We start from the raw sequence: 14,322 nt of genomic DNA, 5'->3' as shown, positions 1-14,322 counted from the left end.
TTTTGATGCCGATATTTTATTGCTCTTTCCTTAAGTGGAATGAGAATTTGGACAAGAAACAATGAAATGAGTAAAAACTGAACAACTTTATGACAGGGACTGTCTTAGTCATCTGATAGCCATAGGACTGTGAGAAGGTTGGATACCAATCCATTACATTACAGTAATCAACATTGGTTTAGTTTTATATGCCATACATTTTATCTTGGTAAGAAGAAAATGATAAAAAGAGTCAATAACTTACTAAACTTGGTATGCAAAAGTAATAATAATATTAACACCTGATATCAAAGACAGTATTTAACTTATATAGCTTACATAAAATCATTTTCTGGCCTCTTTAAGTCCATCTTTTTCTTTTTTTTTTTTTTTAAATTCTCTTTCCAGGTAAAGATAAGATTAAAGTGTCTGAGGATGACTTGAAGAAACTCCCTCTAATTAAATGGTGTATTTTGGAAACCATTCGTTTAAGAGCCCCTGGTGTCATTACTAGAAAAGTGCTGAAGCCAGTTAAAATTTTGGTGAGCATTGGTTTTGTTTTAAAATAATGAACCTTCTGGGGGGAAAAAAGTAGATATTTTGCCCATTTATTATTAGATAATTTCTTAAGTTCCCTGAAGTACTATGTGACCCTAGAATAGGTTACTAATAAGAGTTGTGCAGCCCCAGTTTGTTAATATAGATATCTATCTATTGGCAACTATTTTAGCTAAAAGATAAGCCTTTCATAATCATTTTGGCTATGTGATTCTATATCAGAATTAGTATAATCCTATTTCAATCAGGAAGGAGGGTCGGATAGTGTTTCCTCTGCTGAACCAACCAATGAGTATTCCTGAGTTGGAATAGGTTGAGGAATTGAGTGTGTGAGGGAAGTCCTTTAGGATAACTGGAAGACAGTTCAGATCACAGATACAGGAACAGATAGCAGGAATGCCATGGGTAATAGAAACTGATATTAGGAATTAGTGAATGAGTGAGGTCCTCTCTATGGGCAAAGTAGGAGAATATTCTCAAGTGCACCATGAAAGGTATGTGCATGTGGCAAACGTTCAGTTCAATATTTGGTGAATCATTCAGGCAGAACAAAAAAAAATTTTTTTTAAAGGAATGATTTGGGACCTAAATTATCCAGATAGATTATAATTAGTCAGCCCTCCTCTCTTGTTAGCTTTTCTTCCCCATGGCTTAAGAGTGCTTGGATTAAAATCAAGAAAATTTTGTAGTAATAGAATTCAAAAGAGACAAGAAAATCCAAATTTGATACAAGTTGCAACTTGCTAAATCCAAAAAAAAAACATAGTTTATTTAACTGATCTTATGTAGATGGTAGCATTCAGTTTCAGCGGGATTTTAGCAGTTTTTGCTTTTAAATAATCAAATTATCAATTACTTTAAGCTATGACTATAAGAGAATATATATATTTAAATATTTATAAACTTAAATATATATAAATTTATATATGTAATAAAAGACTATATATATTCTGTATTGAGAGGAAATAGTCAAACAACTTGGTGCAATTAAGTAGAGCAATGTGTTTATTACCTTACTTTATTACTTTATTACTTTGAATATTACTATAATTGTTATTGAACTTTTAGTAAGCCTTATTTATATTCTGGGTAGTAGTAAATTAGCTGAAATGCAGAATAGTTATATGACAAATAAGTGGGTATTTTGATTGTTATTTTAAGCATATAGATCCTATACAAGTTTTGTTAGATTAATACCTAAGTATTTCCGTTATTTTGGAGCTTTTGGAAATGGTATTTTTAATTTTTATTCATTTATTTATTTATTTTAATAAAGTGGGGTTTTCTTTTCTTTTTATTTATTTATTTTCTATTTGGCTGCGTTTGGGTCTTTGTTGCTGTGCGTGGGCTTTCTTTAGCTGTGGCGAGCAGGGGCTACTCTCCGTTGCGGTGCGCGGGCTTCTCATTGCGGTGGCTTCTCTTGTTGCGGAGCACGGGCTCTAGGCGCACATGCTTCAGTAGTTGCGACACGCGGGCTCAGTAGTTGTGGCTCACGGGCTCTAGAGCACAGGCTTAGTAGTTGTGGCACACAGGCTTGGTTGCTCTGCGACATGTGGGATCCTTCCGGACCAGGGTTTGAACCCGTGTCCCCTGCATTGGCAGGCAGATTCCCAACCACTGCCCCACCAGGGAAGCCTTGTAAATGGTATTTTTTAAAACTTTGATTCTCCATTGTACATTACTTGTCTGTAGGAATATAGTTGATTTTTGTGTGTTGACCTTGTATCTGCAATGTTGTGACATCAATATAGAAACCTGTTTCATTACAGTGTAAATCTGTCATTAAAAAAAATTTTTATACATTATTCTTCACATTTCATGCATCTACGGAGTTTTCATATTTATTTCAAGGCCACATTAATAGTACATTGAGTTGATAGCTTAAATATTTAATTATTTCCTGACTCTTGAGAGTTTAGGTAGTTTTCTTTGTTTTTAATATGGTAATTATTTGTATCTTTGCGCCTAGTACATTTTCTTTTTTAAGGATTATCATTGAATTATGTTTTCATAGTGGATTACTGGTCCAAGGGTATGAACACATATATGATTCACTGCCTAAAATCCTTTTACAAAACTGGACTATTTTATAGGTCCAACACCTATGGATTCCCAATAAAATATTTTAATTAAAAATAATAGATATCCAAAACAATTTGATAAATTATTTTAAAAATTCATAGTCTCTTACTTCTCCTTCCTCACACCCACACATTCTTCCTAGAGGACATGAGGCTCAGAAGCAGCCAAGGTGCCTTCCAAGCCCTCGCAGCGGCAGTTATGCCTCTCTTAGTGGTAGAGCAACCCCACAAACACGTACTCCAGCTGCTATCATCCCAGAATGTTCCAGCATTTCCTTTCATTATTTTTCACATCTCTTTTTAATATTTGTAAAAGGTGCAGTGGTTCCTGTACCTGCTATTTCTTCTGTACACAAAATAAACACTGCCTTTCCTCTTAGGAGGCCCAAACTAATCACTGTGATGTTCACCCTACAGAGTTGAGACTTTAAAAATAATAAATGGAACAGTTTTTTTTCTTATTACACAAGCAAAGTATGGTAATTAGGGGGGAAAAAAGACCATAAAAAAAGCTAAAGGAAGAAATTAAAAATTGCTTAGAATCTTGCAAGTTAGAGAAAACCACTATGAACATTTGGTATTATTATAATTTCAGAAATTTTTCCTGTAGTATGTGCATTAAAAATATAAATTGGAGTCACACAAAGCTAATTTTCTCACAACCTGCTTTTATTTTATTTAATAATAGATCTCAAATAATTTTCTGTATCAATAAAAGACATCCACATCATTTTGAATTACAGCATAATCTAATATATGGACATCAAATAAAATTTAAAATCAGTTCAATGTTCTTGAATATGTATGTGGCTTCCATTCTTTCACTATTATAAACAGTGCAAAGATTAACATTCCTATAGCTAAATATTTGTGCACATTACTGATTATTTCCGTAGTATAAATTCATATGACTTGGTTCTTTTAAGCTTCAAATATTTTCTAAAACAGGTGGAATGTCTTTGCTGAATATATTAATATGTTCCCAGGAATTTGGATCATAAAAATCATTTCAGAAGGGATCATCTATGTTTTGACCAGTTGGACAACAGATCAAGGTTCCTTGCTATGAATGCTAGAAGTATTCTCCACTGCTCTTTCCTAATGGAATCTGAACAGGATATTTATTACAGTCTGAACAGAATATTTATTTTTGCTCCTGTAATCATTCCTTTCTATATTTTTTTGGAATAAGTGAGAATGGACAAACACTGGTTTCTTTGGTTTACTGTATTCCTTCCTTCTCTTTATTATGCCACCTTTCCAAAACTCTTAAACTTCTACTTGTGCTCTCTTTACAAGGTTTCATATTTAGTACCAAGTTAATCTGCAAGAATACCCAGGAAAGAATTAACCAAAAAGAGTGTTGGAAAATATGAATAATTAAGGAATGTTAATTATCGTCTTAAGATATTAAAACATGTAGCAAAACTACAATAATTAAAATGGCATGATACTGGTGTCAGACCAGATATTTGGATCAATGTAACTGACTAGATAGATAAGAAAGAAACAAACCCCCTTGTGCAGAAGAATTTAATATTGGGTAAATGAATCATTGTAAGTCCATGAAGAGCAATGAGATTAATATATGGTTTCAGATGACTGTCTAAAAGTGGGTATTTTTTTAACTTCTAGAGTAGTAGTTCTCAAACATTTTGGCTTCAGGGCCCCTTTATTCCCTACAGAATTATTAAGAGCCCCAAAGAACTTTTGTCTATGTAAGTTATATCTATCAATATTTACTGTATTAGAAACTAAAGCTGAGAAATTATTAAAATATTTATTTAATAATTCATTTTAAAAATAATAAGAAACCTAATACATATTAAAATAATTGTGTGGGGTTTTTTTTAAAGATTTTTTGTTGATGTGGACCATTTTTAAAGTCTTTATTGAATTTGTTACAATATTGCTTCTATTTTATGTTTTGGTTTTTTGGAGCGAGGCATGTGGGATCTTAGCTCCCTGACCAGGGATTGAACCCACACGCCCTGCATTGGAAGGCAAAGTCTTAACCACTGGACCGCCAGGGAAGTCCCCAGATAGTGTGGTTTTATGAAACATAACTATATTTTTCAAAACACAAAAAATATAGAAGAACAGCATCATTTTAAGTGTTTGCAAATCTCTCTGATGCCTTTTGCTAATAGAAGAAATCTGAATTCCCATATATGTGTCTGCGATCAGTTGTTGTGATATATTGTTTCCTATTGATGGAAATGAAGAAGATTCAGCCTCACACAGACATGTAACCAAAAAAGGAAGGAGTATTTTATTAGCCTTTTCAGATATTTCTGTGGCTATTCTTTGATACTACACTAAAACTCAACAGAGGTACTTTCTTAAAAGTTTGCTGCAATCTGAAAATATATTAATGAATTTTTTGTACTCAGTTACATTAAAATCCATTGGTCTATCCTATACTTTGAATGAGTCTTTTACCCAGGAATGGTTTTTTTTTTTTTTAAAGGGTTATCTATTTACTTTTTTTTTTTTTTTAAGATTACTTTTTATTTATTTATTTATTTATGGCTGTGTTGGGTCTTCGTTTCTGTGCGAGGGCTTTCTCTAGTTGTGGCAAGTGGGGGCCACTCTTCATCGCGGTGCGCAGGCCCCTCACCATCGCGGCCTCTCTTGTTGCGGAGCACAGGCTCCAGACGCGCAGGCTCAGCAATTGTGGCTCACGGGCCCAGCTGCTCTGCGGCACGTGGGATCTTCCCAGACCAGGGCTCGAACCCGTGTCTCCTGCATTGGCAGGCAGACTCTCAACCACTGCGCCACCAGGGAAGCCCCCAGGAATGGTTTTTGATCTGGCAGATTCTCTGAAAATGTCTTGGGACTCCCAGAAGACCCTAAGCCACCTTTGAAAGCCACTGTTGTGGAGAGAAGAGGGCTTCTTATGTTTAGGATTAATCAATGAAACCACAAAGCAGATGAACAGACTGTACCATATCAAAATTTAACATGTCCTATTTTTTAAAGTATAACCTAAATTAAATGTCAGCCAAAAATTAAGACTAAATGTCAGTATAAGTACAATTCAAGGGTTAATAATTTTAATATTTAATGAATTCACAGATCAATAAGTAAAGGACTAATATATATAGATAAATGAGGACAGGACATGAGCACAAAAGTTTTATAGAAGAAAATAACAACATGGAAAATACTCAGCAAAGACATAAACTTTTAAACAGCAATCAAAAAAAACCTATTTAAAATGTCAGATTAGCAGATGAGAGGGCAGTGAAATTGATACTCTCATATATTTAGTTAGAAACATATCTTGCTACAAAATTTGAGGAAACAGTTGAGCAACATGTATTAATAGCCTTAGATGTTCAGAAGACATAGGACGTGTATATTCTTATGTCTTCTGAATATATATGTTAAAAGATTTTGTATGAACAATGCTTTGTGGAAGAAGATGTTTGTGACGGCATTATTTATTAGAGCAAAAATGGTAGAGAATGATTGATTAAGAAGCCACTGGAGAGAAAATTATTTTAAATGAGTATACAATATAAAAATAATACTTATGCTATAATATCAAGTGAACAATGTAAGAGTCAAAAATTATTTATTCAGTAGGATAAAAACAATATGTATATACTAGGTATTTATATATGTAAACAATATTTATCAGTATATATAAACAACAAACTATATTTAAAAACAACAATAAAAAAACCCAAAAAGCTAAACTACTGTTATTAGGTAAAAGTACTGGAGGGAAGTCTAGCCAATTGATAACTGTCTTTTGTTGCCAGCACTCTTGTTGTTTTCTTTTCTAGTTTTTTCTATTTTTCTGAATTTTCCAAAATTTCTAGAAAGCAGTTTTTATTACACAAAAGAATGTACTTTTAATTTTTAAAGTACTTTTTTTTTTTTTTTTTTTAAACAACTAACACCAAACAAGCTCCTGGCCAAGAGCTGGAGAGAAAGAATGTGCTTTGGGGCTCCTCCAATGGATGCTTTGCCTTTACAGGACTCCTCTTTTCTTGAAGTAAGAGTCTGCATTCCTTGCATTCACTTTGGTCTTAGCATCCTTCTTGAGTTACAACAGAGAATCCTTCTTCTCTTCCCTCTTCAAGAAAAGCCAATCTCCGGACTAGCAGATGAAGTTCATCTGGCCTCACAGCATCCCTGTGGGGTGGGCTAGCCAAGTTCACTTCTGTCTACCTGACAGGTGTCGTTATTGCCAACACAGAGAAGCTGTGACTTCCACTTCCTAGTGATCTATGCCCTGGTCCTCTGACTGTTTTGTCTCCCTCTTGATCTTTCTCTTCATGTGCCATGTTAACAGTGACAGGACTGTTTGGCCCGGACATAACGATGTCCGTTTGCTCAGAGGATTCCTTTGATAGAACCAGCTCTCACACCCTTTTCTGCCACTCATCCGCCTGGCATTTGCTGCTGCACCAGGAACTTCTGTCTGGTCTCCTCCCTGTTGCTAGTGTGAATGCTGTTCCCGAGGCCGCCTTTGAAGTCTTCCTCTACTACCCTGCTTTGTAGGCTGCAGCAGTCAGCTTCTCCACATCACGATCCTAGGTCAGCAGCCACTGAAGAGGGCTGTGGGGAGGGTGGCGGGAGGGCTAGGGCAGCAGCTGCCCTGACTGGATGCCTGGCCCAGGGCTGCCCCCACACATATCAGGGCCCTCCCCAGCTGATTTCAGAGCCAATCATGACCCCTCTAGCCTCAGTTCTAGCAGAGGTAGAACAAACACACAGGACTGGGATCTCACAGGTCTTTCCCACTTTAAAAATGGTAAGAGGGCATGAGCAAAAGTCTCCATGTCTTCCTATCTTGACCTGACTCTCTCCAGCAATCCTGGCACTGAAATTACCAAACTCAAGTAATACTCAGCAACCATCGGAGTCAACAGGGGTTCTCTTGGGTTAAAAAACGACGGCCCCTCCCCATACTCCACTCCCTGCTCGCATAAAAAGACATGTTTTCAATTGTAACATGCTACTGTTCTAGATACATAAACTTAAAGTAAGTGTTTTGCAAATATCTTGAGGACACTGCAAAATTACACAGGATTAAACAGATGTGGATTCTGATGCTTGGCAAAGGGAGTTACTAATAAAACGTCTTCACCTCCGAAGACATGGTAGTAGCTCTCTAGCGATCTCACACTTTGGGGGTGCTCTTTGTCCTCTGGTCCCTGAACAAGGTGATGTAAAGATGATTTTGTGACATAGTTTTTAGTTCTTGGTATAGTTTATATATCATGAAAATCTATTCTAATGTGAATGGAGAAGGGTCATGCAGACTCTGCTGCTTGAGGAAACATACCGTTTATCATCAGTTTCACAACCACTGAGACCTCAAATGTGAAACCAACCCAATAAGCCCACAACACTTGCTTTGTCCCATGTCTTCCTAAGCAGTTGTCTTCAACTTCCTTCTGCCCTAACAGCTGCTGCTAGAGTGAAACAAACAAACAGAATCCACTGCCCCTGCCCTGACACTGTCATCAGCATCCCCAAGGACAGAACACCCACTGCCCCTGTTCTCAGTGCCAGTATGGCCAGTGTCCTGTCTCAGAGTTAGTTTTTTCTGTTCTAGAACCTGGGAATCCACTGTGGTTTCCATCATCAAGACCACTTGCTGCAAACTCCAATATCAAACATCAAAAGCTGCATTACAGTGGACTTAGACCAGTTTCTAAAATTTTCACGTGTATCTCTATCTTCCCCCATGTAACCAAAGATATATGTATGTATAACTGATCATCAGAATTAGACATCAGTAATTGCCTACATTGGAAAATAGAAATGAGCCATCTAGGAAAGAGATTTTCTCACCATTGATTATACGATGTATATGTCTTCTCTCTAATATGGTAATATGGTTGTAGGATTATTTTTAGTGACCCTAGCTCTCATTAAAGCAGATCTCAAAACATGACTTGGAACCATTTTTCTGTTATAGAATTATACCGTTCCTTCTGGTGACTTGTTGATGTTGTCTCCATTTTGGCTACATAGAAATCCAAAGTATTTTCCTGAACCTGACCTGTTCAAGCCTGTAAGTTGTCTCTTTCAGTATACATTGTCCTTGGATTTCCTCTTTATGCCAGGAGTATGAGTTCATAAATTAACTAGGGCTATATCATTAAGCAGCCATACTTCTCTGGTAACTAAGGCTACAAAGCACAGACTAGATTTGTAATATAGATGTCATAACATTTACAAATCAGATAGAAAAGTTTTTGGAATAAGCTTCACCAACTTTAAAATAAATTTTTGTCTGAAACCAGCAGGACATGTTAAAAGTAAATATGCTTGGTTCTGATAGAAGCCATATTTCATGTTCTTCAGGCAATTGCTTCTGTTATTGGTTTCCAAGGATTACAAAAATAAAAATGAAGCAAATTAAAACTGTGTTCTGCTATTTCTTAGAACTGGGGACTTACAGGGCTAAACAAAATCTTAAGAGGTCATTTAGTCCATTCTCTGCCTTTAGGTAAATCTGTCAAAAATGGCATCCAGATGTATTAATTCTGCAGACCAAGCTTTCTCCAACAGGGAGGGCTGTCAGTGTCTCATTACTAAATTTATTACCTAGGGCAATTTTATGATGGAGACTGAGGCCTTATTATAAATATTCTTCCTCTTCTGAGGTCAATTCTGTGGTTGATTTACATTATCATTTACATTTACCACTTAACAAAGTTCTTTTTAAACCTTTTTATTTATTAGTTCCCATTCCAAAAACATAATTGTGGCTGATATTAATAACAGGTTGGAAAAAATTACTAACAACCCTGCAACTTTATATGCAAGGATTAGCTGTACAAGATCATTTTTAGCCTAGAGAAATAAAGTTAAGCTTATTTATATAAGACTGATTTAGAAAAAAAATGTTTTCTTCCCACAGGAACGTTGGAAAAAGGCAAATTTAGAGAAGCATGCTTTCTTGGACTGCTTCATGGCATTTGGGAGTGGGAAGTACCAGTGTCCTGGAAGGTCAGTGCGACAGCTGGGGCACATTTATCCAGAAAGTCTGCAGAAAGACGAGGGCTTGGAGGGGGAAAGCTTTGGTTTAATCCCTCTTTTCTCTATTATCAAAAGTACAGGGAAATCTAGGAGACCACATTCTGTTTGATTGGCCCTCATATTGTGTGATGTCTTTGTGGGAATGTCTGCAGTGGCTTCTGATAGGAGACCTTGTGAGAATAAAATATTATAGTTGCAGCTGCCAGATGAAAGCTGGGTTTGTGTTTCAAATGCTCAGCTTTTCTATAAGGATAATTTGAAGTGGTTTGAGTTCTACTTTTTTTAAAGATATAGATAGAAGAATAATATTTCTTGAACAACAACATTAGCACGGACATTTGCTGGGATTACAGAACATCTTTAACTTTGAGCATGAAAGCAGCTTACTGGGTGGTTTTTCTTTATTGAATTAGTTTGGTTCTGTAAAAAGTTGCCTTTGATATCTTTTCGAGTTAAATTAATGTGGCACCCAGGCCTCCTCTTCAATGTGATGCCCTGTTCTAGTGCAAATTATCTACTGTTTATTTATTCAAGAAGAAACCTTTCTGAACATCTCACCTGTACCAGGCCCTCTGCTAGGCATTAGGGATAGAGCACTGAGGAAGATGGACATGGTCCCTGATCTCATAAAACTTACAGCCTACATTAAATAAATCCCATTTCCTTCTTGGTGTTGGTTCTGTTGGAGAAATGTTGGTACCTATTTGTAACAAAATCTCACTCAGTGAACATACAAATCCTTTAAAAATTCTATATTCGAAATATTGTAGTTTCTTAAGGCAATTGTCTTTGTTGTTTGAACATAATTACCAATCCATATTTGTAATTGTGACTTACTCAACAGCATCCGTTCAACTCCTCCTTTGTTTTATGTTTTATAATATCAACTTGCTTTTCATAATTGACACCTCCCCCAAAGTGGTTTTAATTAGCCTTAGCCAACCATGGAAATTCTATCTTCCTTCTTAGAAGTTATTCTAGAAGCTGAGGGGTAAGCAGATTTGTACCTGGTGTTTCCCTGGAGACAACTATTCATCCTGGGGTAGGTCCTTGACTTAAACTGGCCAATCAGACTGAAAGGAGAGACTTTTTTCTTTCACGGTTAGGAGAGAGGCCCCCTCTGTCCTCCCCCGTTGGAAGTGAACAAGCAAGCAGGTAGCTAGCTCCAGTTGTTGCTAAGAGCCAGTTCAAGAGGAATAAGCTTTAGGATGGTTTGGAGTCTGTGGACACAGAGTAGAGATATGGGAAGAGCCTGGTCCATGAGATGTCATGTGCCACTGAATCATCAGTTTTGAGGAGCTTCTCTACTTCCTGTTATGTTAGATAAAAAATGTTTTTTATTAATAATATATATTACATATATATGTAATAAATGTTCACTTATTTTTAAGGCAGTTTGAGTTGGAGGTTTCATTAGTTAGATCTGAAAGCATGCTGACATACCCACCAAAAAGCTCCAAAGTTAACATTATAATTGAGTGTCAGATACTTTAAGGGAATAGTATAACCAACAAAAACAAACAATAACTACAAAAACCCATCATGCTCACCCTTTCTCATATTATTTTTACTTTAGAAAAGCAGTTTTTTAAAAATATTTATTTATTTATTTGTTTTTGTTTTTGGCTGCATTGGGTCTTCGTTGCTGCGCGCGGGCTTTCTCTAGCTGCAGCGAGTGGAGGCCACTCCTCCTTGCGGTGCATGGGCCTCTCATTGCGGTGGCTTCTCTTGTTGCGGAGCACGGGCTCTAGGCGCACGGGCTTCAGTAGTTGTGGCTCCCGGGCTCCAGAGTGCAGGCTCAGTAGTTGTGGCACACGGGCTTAGTTGCTCCGCAGCATGTGGGATCTTCCCGGGCAGGGATCAAACACGTGTCCCTCATTGGCAGGCGGATTCCTAACCACTGCGCCACCCGGGAAGCCCAGAAAAGTAGTTCTTAAACCAATAGTACATTTATTATTTTTGTCACCAATATCAATGTTGTAAGAATAGGTCTTCTAAAAATGTTAGATATTACTTTTTTTCAGGTCCCTTTAAATATATTCCCAGTTGTAACTAAAGAGTTTACTATAAGCATCTTTGAAATTGAGCTAGAAGTATTTTAGACCAAGAACTGAAATGCTTTGCAATGAAGCATGTAGTATGGGCCAATGGTCAAGGATTAACTGATGACTACGGTTTCTAAGAGGGGCTGTTAGGACATTACTATGATATCTTTTGAGGCTGACAGAGATTTGCTTGAGTTTGACAGTAATGGGTACAAAAGAGGGGACCATGACATTTCACCTCAATCAATAGTATATTATTTATACAGAAACTATACATTTTTCAATGTACTGAGCTTGTACTATATGTAAGGCAGTGTCCTGGGTACTGCAGAAGCTTTGGGCAAGAGTAAGACATGTTCTCAGCCCTCAGGAGAGGATGTCTTAGAGAAGACGAGGAGGATACCATATCGAGTTCATAAATAACTGCAAGGAACGCAGGGTGAGAGATGGCCAAGCATCACACTGTGCGGATTCAAGAGAGAGGGTGTATCTGGTCAGGGTGATCTTAGATGATTTTCTTGGGAGAGTGGCCTTTGAAGGGTTGGATGAACTTCCAGACTGAGGGAATAGTGATCGAGGGGTCATTTAGTACAGGGGTATGTAGGTTAGGGGTTATGGTTTTACTGTTACTGAGACCAGATTACAAGTGGTGGCAAGAAGACAGACTGAAAATGTACCTTGGCCCAACCGGGAAGGCCCTTTAATACCTAGGTGCACAGCTCACAAGGCACTAATGAAGTATTAAAAATTTTTGGGTAGAGCAGACTAGAGTGGGGCATACTGACATTCCATGTGAGAGACATGGAGTGGTGCAATCTACCAGATTTGGAAGATGATTAGAAACAGTGACCAGACGAGAGGGAGGATTTGAGGAATGCTGTAGTTTTGAATCTAGGTGGCTGGAAGAGATGGTAGAAATAGAGAAATTAGGAACAGGAGCAATTTGGGGGACAAGATATAAAGTTTTCCTGTGAAAACTTTTGAGTGTGAAGTGCAGCAAAACATATATAACCAAAATCATATAACCAAAATCTACAGGTTAAATATGAATGTTGAATAAATATGACTTAATTTTTAAAAACCTACTTAATCTAGTTTTCTATTAAGCTTCTATTTTTCATAGTCCATAATTTTCCTGTTACTTATTTTAAACAGCCAACTCATGAAACATTTTTTAAAAAAAACAGACAAAACAGAAAATTGTTCAGGAAGGTGAATGACTTCATTTGGACAACATATGCCAAGATAGATCTTTACACTAGAAAGTTAATCCCACAAACCCTTAGTATAATCCCTAGAAAATTGCACCCATTCTTAGTTTGTGTACCTCAAGCCAATTTATTTTCTCATGTACCAAATACTCAGTGAGTCAGAGAAAGTTGCCTGGGAAGTAGATGACAATCAAAGTTCGTCAAGAAAACAGTCTTGTGGCCTTGCAGCTGTCGCCCCTTGGTGTTCAGGCCACTGAGGCAGTCTGAGAGCCCCTCTCCCAAGTGAACACTAAATAAGAACTCAGTGCTTCCATCATCTGCCAACCAAAAAGCAGAATGAAACAACTAGAGTTCCTCCTCTGAATGATGGGAGTTCAGAAAATATATGTGGAGGGTAAACCCCTTGCTAGCCACTTCCCTGTAGTGGAAGGGACCCCTTGCCAGTAAATCTACTGCTGGAGAAGTCTAGTGATTTTGCAGAAAAACAAACAGGAGAAAGCACACGAACTATTAGACTTTACCAGCCATGGGAGTATGTGAAATGAAGAGTGGACATTTTCCTCTTAACTGTGAATTTAGATGGAGGAATAGGACAGGGGATTTCCAGTGGGTGTCTCTGAGAGTTGATGATCTTAGCAGAAAGGGATGTGCTTGCCATTCCCACCCCCTGGAATGCACACCAAAGCCAACAGCCCTGATTTTCCTTGGTTCCCATCCCTGCAAGAGGATCCCAGTTGGCTGTATCATTGTGCTAACTGATATGGGTTAAATTCCAGTGTAAAACAATAGCCCTAATCTTTGGCAAGATAACCCCCTTACAAAGGCATGCTTGGATAAGAAAAGGGTGTAATAAGAGGAAGGCTGCAGTACTTGAGACATGGAAATGAAGCATGGATTCCTCAGGGATTAAAAACTGTGATTTCTACTTTTTTGTGTGTTTGGGTTCTTCATGTATCCTAGGGCAGTACTAGGTCATAAAGTCATGGACTTATCTTGAATTACTAATGAAAATCATATCGCTATTGGAAAATTAATTCAAACATAGGTCCAGCTGATAGTAGGTTAGTAGTACTATTATTCAACCCACGAATTATCTCTTGAGCACCTAGTATTAATATGATTTCCTTCGTTCAATAAATACTTATCAATTGTATGCTATATGTCAGGGTAGAGTTCTAGGAGTTACCTTGGAAAACAAAATAATGGATGAAGTCCCTTCCCTCAAGGAGCTTATAATCTAACTCAAGACACCTTATTAAACACTAGGGAGATTCAAAGACACATAACATTCCTGAATTGCTTATAATGCAGTTGGAGAGATGAGACATAGCAACATGAAAAACAAGCTCTACTTAATAGCATAAGATGGCACTTGAGAAATGCCAGAGGACTGATCTATATCATAATTGCCATAGGAACTCAGAGGAAAGGGCACTGGAA

At 37.2% G+C, this 14,322-nt stretch overlaps 1 protein-coding gene and 1 long non-coding RNA gene across 5 annotated transcripts in view; one reads left to right on the top strand and one right to left on the bottom strand.

Annotated features, from left to right (window-relative positions):
• LOC130709109 (uncharacterized) overlaps window positions 1-14,322 on the bottom strand; it is a 70,163-nt gene that overhangs the window by 31,260 nt on the left and 24,581 nt on the right. The window lies entirely within an intron of this gene.
• LOC103015178 (24-hydroxycholesterol 7-alpha-hydroxylase) overlaps window positions 1-14,322 on the top strand; it is a 68,678-nt gene that overhangs the window by 41,741 nt on the left and 12,615 nt on the right. For 3 of the 4 annotated variants that reach the window (XM_007193826.2, XM_057555591.1, XM_007193824.2), the window contains 3 exons: window positions 388-521; window positions 8,560-8,655; window positions 9,508-9,596. In XM_007193826.2, the coding sequence (XP_007193888.1) occupies window positions 388-521; window positions 8,560-8,655; window positions 9,508-9,596 (319 nt within the window). The remainder of the gene's footprint in view (window positions 1-387; window positions 522-8,559; window positions 8,656-9,507; window positions 9,597-14,322) is intronic. The other variant, XM_057555592.1, reaches the window with a different exon arrangement.

The sequence above is a fragment of the Balaenoptera acutorostrata genome, chromosome 10, assembly GCF_949987535.1.
Source record: "Balaenoptera acutorostrata chromosome 10, mBalAcu1.1, whole genome shotgun sequence".
Lineage (NCBI taxonomy): Eukaryota > Metazoa > Chordata > Mammalia > Artiodactyla > Balaenopteridae > Balaenoptera > Balaenoptera acutorostrata.
This window is presented reverse-complemented; position numbering and strand designations above follow the sequence as displayed.